Source organism: Pinus tabuliformis, chromosome 5_2, assembly GCF_031772625.1.
Source record: "Pinus tabuliformis cultivar Carrire ecotype Pingquan chromosome 5_2, CPIR1, whole genome shotgun sequence".
Lineage (NCBI taxonomy): Eukaryota > Viridiplantae > Streptophyta > Pinopsida > Pinales > Pinaceae > Pinus > Pinus tabuliformis.
This window is the reverse complement of record NC_142306.1, coordinates 697,723,114-697,727,953: the sequence shown is the minus strand read 5'-3', so window position 1 is coordinate 697,727,953 and position 4,840 is coordinate 697,723,114. Positions and strand designations below refer to the sequence as shown.

Here is a 4,840-nt window from a genome sequence, read left to right as displayed (position 1 = left end):
TGTAATTTATAAATTTTTTGTAAGGCTTGGAAAAAAATGGGCTTCTTTGGACTAATTTTTTGGGTTTATGAATAGACATATATCATCAAAAACATTCAACAGTAAGTTGACCATACTACTTTGTATCATTTGGTAAATTTGCGAAATCTCCTCCGATTGTTTAATTTCTGTGCGTGAGCAGTTTAGATAATTTTTTATTTGAATTTGGTGGGTATAATTTTTAGTCAAATTATGAATTTTAAAGATTTAATTGTTTAAAAGGTGTATTATAAAGTATAAATGAATTCAGTGGTTTAAAAAAGTCATGAGATATTTGATTTTTACAAATTATTACAAATTATAAAACTGGAATCTAAGATTCCCAAAAATGCATACTCCATTCCAATTAAAATTAACCAAAAACAATATGCATAAAAAAATTCTAACAGTTAAATTTCTATGTTATTAATATGGAGTGTAATATATTTTTCCCAGCTATACAACTTTTTATAACAAAAATAAATATCATGGCGTTGAAAGATCTAACATATAGTACTTGTGTTAAATATGACAACAAAATCTAATTATGGATAAATTTCTATTTTTCTAGCCATTCAACTTTTTATAACAAAAATAAATATCATGTTATTGAAAGATTTAACATATAGTATTCGTGTTGAAATATGACAACAAAATGTAATTATGGATAAATTTGTAAATCACTGTTAGTTATTTATCATAATTAGGAAGAGTTATTATAAGGCGGAAAAGCCCATATTAATTGGGATGGCCTGAGAGGCTTGTTTCTACCACGTAAAAACCTTGTGTTCATGTGTGATTAAATTGTCGGTTTTTATGCACTATTTTTTGCCATGTTTAAATATTGAAACACTGTTACATACCCACAACTTGCAGGTACAATTATCTATAACAAAAAGATAAATATCATTCCACTATAGATCTAACATATGGTATTTTCATGCTGTTATTTCTATGTGTACGCTGTTATATTTTGTTTCTTTGAAATTTTATATCAGGAAGGATAAATATTATTGAAATGATATATCATCTTTTTTTGGCAAGCTAAATCCACGGAACAGTGATCTATGGTAAGGAGTGTCTTAGCAATGCACCCATTCACTGTCAATCCAAAGCTTGGTGGGCATTGAAATGATATATTCAACATGTAAGCATTTTTTTTTAAAACAGTAGGAAAAACTAACATAGCTCAGTTATCAAACCAGCAGTTGGGACAATCATCAATTGGCTGTTATCCATGAATGTAGGCTAACTCATCACTGTTATTCAAGGAAAACCAAGCCACCTGGAAATACTAGTGGGTGATTCGTAAGGGGGCAGGCTTACACTCCAGCCACCTGGAAATACCAGTGGGTGATCCGTAAGGGGGCAGGCTTACACTCCCGCCACACGCCTCTCGATCTTGGACTGTTAACCCGTTTTCTTACTCTAAGGAAGACTGAATCTTAACCAAATAAAAATGCTTTTAGAATATACTCCTGACCTAATATACCTATTATTTACACATACCTAATACATAATATAATATAATATATTTTAATTTAATTTAATAATATAAATTGATCCGGGGAGAAGTTTTACTTTAATTTCAATTTTATGGAAAAGATTAAAAAATCAATTATAAATTACATTTCAGTCTTTTACTCCTAACTTCCCTATAAAGAAAATAAATATCACCAAACTGATTTGTCTCTTCCCCACTCTTATTAAAGAAAATAAATACCTTGATATATTTAATATGCAATACTTATAAGGTTCCACTTAGCGATATACGGTGTATAATTGAAAAACTATATTCTAAAAAAAATAATGTTGTAACACCTGAAACTTCTATGGTGATACTAACATTTTTCTACTACTGAAAGACCAAATATCAGTGGGGTCAGTTACATTCCATTTCCTTTGGCATATGCCCCAGATTTCAAACATAGACATGTCTTCCCAAAATTTGATTGCTGACTACAAATGAAAGGGTATTTCTTTGAAAGTTCCTCTGTTACATCTCAATGAGTAACAGCCATTTGCTGGAATCTTTCATTTTCGGCTGCATCTGAATAAATAACAGCTATTTGATAGAATTTTTCTTTGAAAGTTCTTCTGTTACATCTGAATGCGTAACAGCTAGCCTCTGGAGGTGTGAAATAGGGAACAAAATCTTTGAAAAGGAGATGCACTACCGTTTCTACATACTGCACATAAATTGACCAACAAGTTAAAGCGGTTTGTCTTTTTAAAGTGATTCAAAACACTGGATAGGATTACATGCCAAATTGGAAGGGGCATTAATTTGCTGAACATCCCCTGAATTTACACATGATTCATCCTTTTTGATATATTATTTTGTTGAATAAGCTTGGAATTCATCTGGTGTGTTTGAGAAAGGAGCAAAAGAGAAAATATTCTGCACACTCCAATTGAGTTATCTTGCAATTTATAACAATTTATGTACCCACAAAAGCCAAAACTTCATGAATAAAGTCACTTTTGTCAGATGAACTTCCAACCAAGTTATAACAATTGATGTACCCAAAAAAAAAGCCAAAACTCAAGGAATTAAACTCTCTTTTGTCAAATGAACTTCCGTCCAAGTTTTCTTTTATATTTTGTCAGATATGCTGCCAACGGTATCCGTTGACATGAAGAACAATTAACATCAGTGCCAAGTATAAAGGACGTGTATTTTACTCAATATTCCTTGATTTTCCCTGGTTTCATCCTTCTGAGCCTGCCAATATTCTTTTGAATATGCCTTCGATTTGCGCCATGTTGTATTTCTTTTTAATGTATTACTAGAATTTGCATAGAGTTACCTCTCTTTTTTGGGTTGAATATGTTGTGAGTTTGTATTTCTCTCTTTTGGGATGATACAATTGGGTAGGAATTTCAAATCTGTAACCCCTTAAATTTGATGGTTGACAAAGAATGCGATGGTTAAGGAAAATTTTGGCTGTATTTAACAGGTAAATCAGCTCATGAAAGGCAATTTTCCAGTTAAATTCTATCCAGGGATCATAGAAGCTACAATAAACTGAAACCCTAAACAAGTGCCAATAAACTGAAACCCTAAACAAGTGCCAAGGATGTGGTACAATTATTGAGTGGGAAAGTTTGGTCCCTACAGAATTTATGGTCCAGTCCAATCCTGCCTGGATAACTATATATGCCTTATATGCCTGAGAACTGCTCCAGCCAAAAAAACTAAAACTCTAAATAATCCATCAACTTCACACAGCAGTTATCAGTGCTGGTCACTGATACATTTAGTATTATATATTTTATAAAAAAAATTGATGAATGACATGTGAATTACACCTTACTACTCCCCTGCTTTTTTGGAGAACAACCCTCTTCCACAGTTCTTGGAAGAGAAAGAAACAGAGATGCATCTGTATCAGAAGTGGCAGTGTCCAAGAAGTAGAGAGTGAAAATCATAATACAACAACACAGAAACATGGGAATGGGACCGAACGTCCAGAAAAAAAGAGGGAATGAGAAGTAGAAAGCTCTAAGCCCCAAAGACCAAAAATAGCTCGCTCTATTCAACGTTCGGCTCACATACCACTGCGAGTGCCCTTCCCCAGGCTTGCTAAGGGGCACAGCAATGAGAAAACTGACATGGCTATAGTACCTAATGGACTGAACATTGAACAGAAATGCTGTCAGAAAACAAACAAGAATGGCGAAATACTTGACAGAAGACCCCGTTCTGCTGTCATCTCCGTATATAATAGCAGCGGCCACGCTCCCCGATCCAGAGCTGCCGACCAGGATGCCGATGAGGGAACTGAGAGTGATGGCCGTGGTTGCAAGAAGAGTGGATGCCATTATGCTGTTCCGCACGGTTTGAATTGCCAGCACACCGTTCTTGATTCCATCCTGCAAAAGCAAAAAAAATCAAGAGCCAACCATATAGTCTCGCAATCCGAACCAGTCAGGAGGGAATATGAGGGAATTGACTTACCGCCATCATTGTATCGACCCAGATTTCTCTATTGAGGGCATTGAGTCCGACCACGGTGGTGGTGGGATGGCGTTTTATTCTGTATAGAAGCCATGCATGGTAGCTGCTCAACAAAAGAAGGCCTGCAGGGACCAGAGTGAAATCCAAATCGTGCTTTTCGAAACCCATTTTCTGATTTAAAAATGGAGGTGATTCAATCTCAATCCCAAAAGCTCCAAGCAGAAATTGGTGCCAGGCAGGAGTTTGGAAACCTGAACGCCGAAGAAAGAGTTAAAAGAAGCAATTGTGGTAAGAGTTTCATTACAACAAAATGACCAGAGCCAGCGAAACCCTTCACGTCTCACAAGTGAAGTACCGCCATGAACGCCGACATTGTGGTTAAAAAGTTAAGGGAATCGGCGGGCCTGCCCAATTGGACACATGTTTTGCCAGGTACTCGAGCGCTTTTGACTCTAAGCTTTCTATTTAATTTGCATCCAGTGGCCTTTTGACTAATTGTGTATTTGTACGCATATAGATTGAGGCAATTGGCCATCTCATCAACCAGATCTATCTGTCTTTCCACAATTGTTCTGAGTGAAAGGAACAGTGAGTAACGGCTGAGAATGTGCGCGTGCGCATGGGCATTTTGGAATTTGTTTGGTATAAGTTTTTGGTCATTTTTGGTGGGCAAATATTTATTAAAAGTTTGGCCTAATTTTTAAAGTCAATTTTTGTTTAGCAAATATTTATTAGGCATGGTATAACTTATTTAGTCATTAGTTTGTCTTGACAAAATATTTATGATATTTATTCAATTAGATTTTTATTATTTTTATTATTATTCAAAATTATTTATTTGTAAGGTGATTGGTTGATATT

The 4,840-nt window shown here is 34.9% G+C and overlaps 1 protein-coding gene across 1 annotated transcript; it reads right to left on the bottom strand.

Annotated features, from left to right (window-relative positions):
• Positions 1-3,229: 3,229 nt before the first annotated feature.
• LOC149161042 (uncharacterized) lies at positions 3,230-4,436 on the bottom strand. Its single transcript, XM_089435475.1, has 2 exons — positions 3,980-4,436; positions 3,230-3,894 (listed from the first exon to the last, which is right to left on the bottom strand). The coding sequence occupies exons 1-2, from the start codon at positions 4,145-4,147 to the stop codon at positions 3,325-3,327; spliced, it is 738 nt and encodes a 245-aa protein (XP_089291601.1). The 5' UTR covers positions 4,148-4,436; the 3' UTR covers positions 3,230-3,324.
• Between the last annotated feature and the right edge of the window lie 404 nt (positions 4,437-4,840).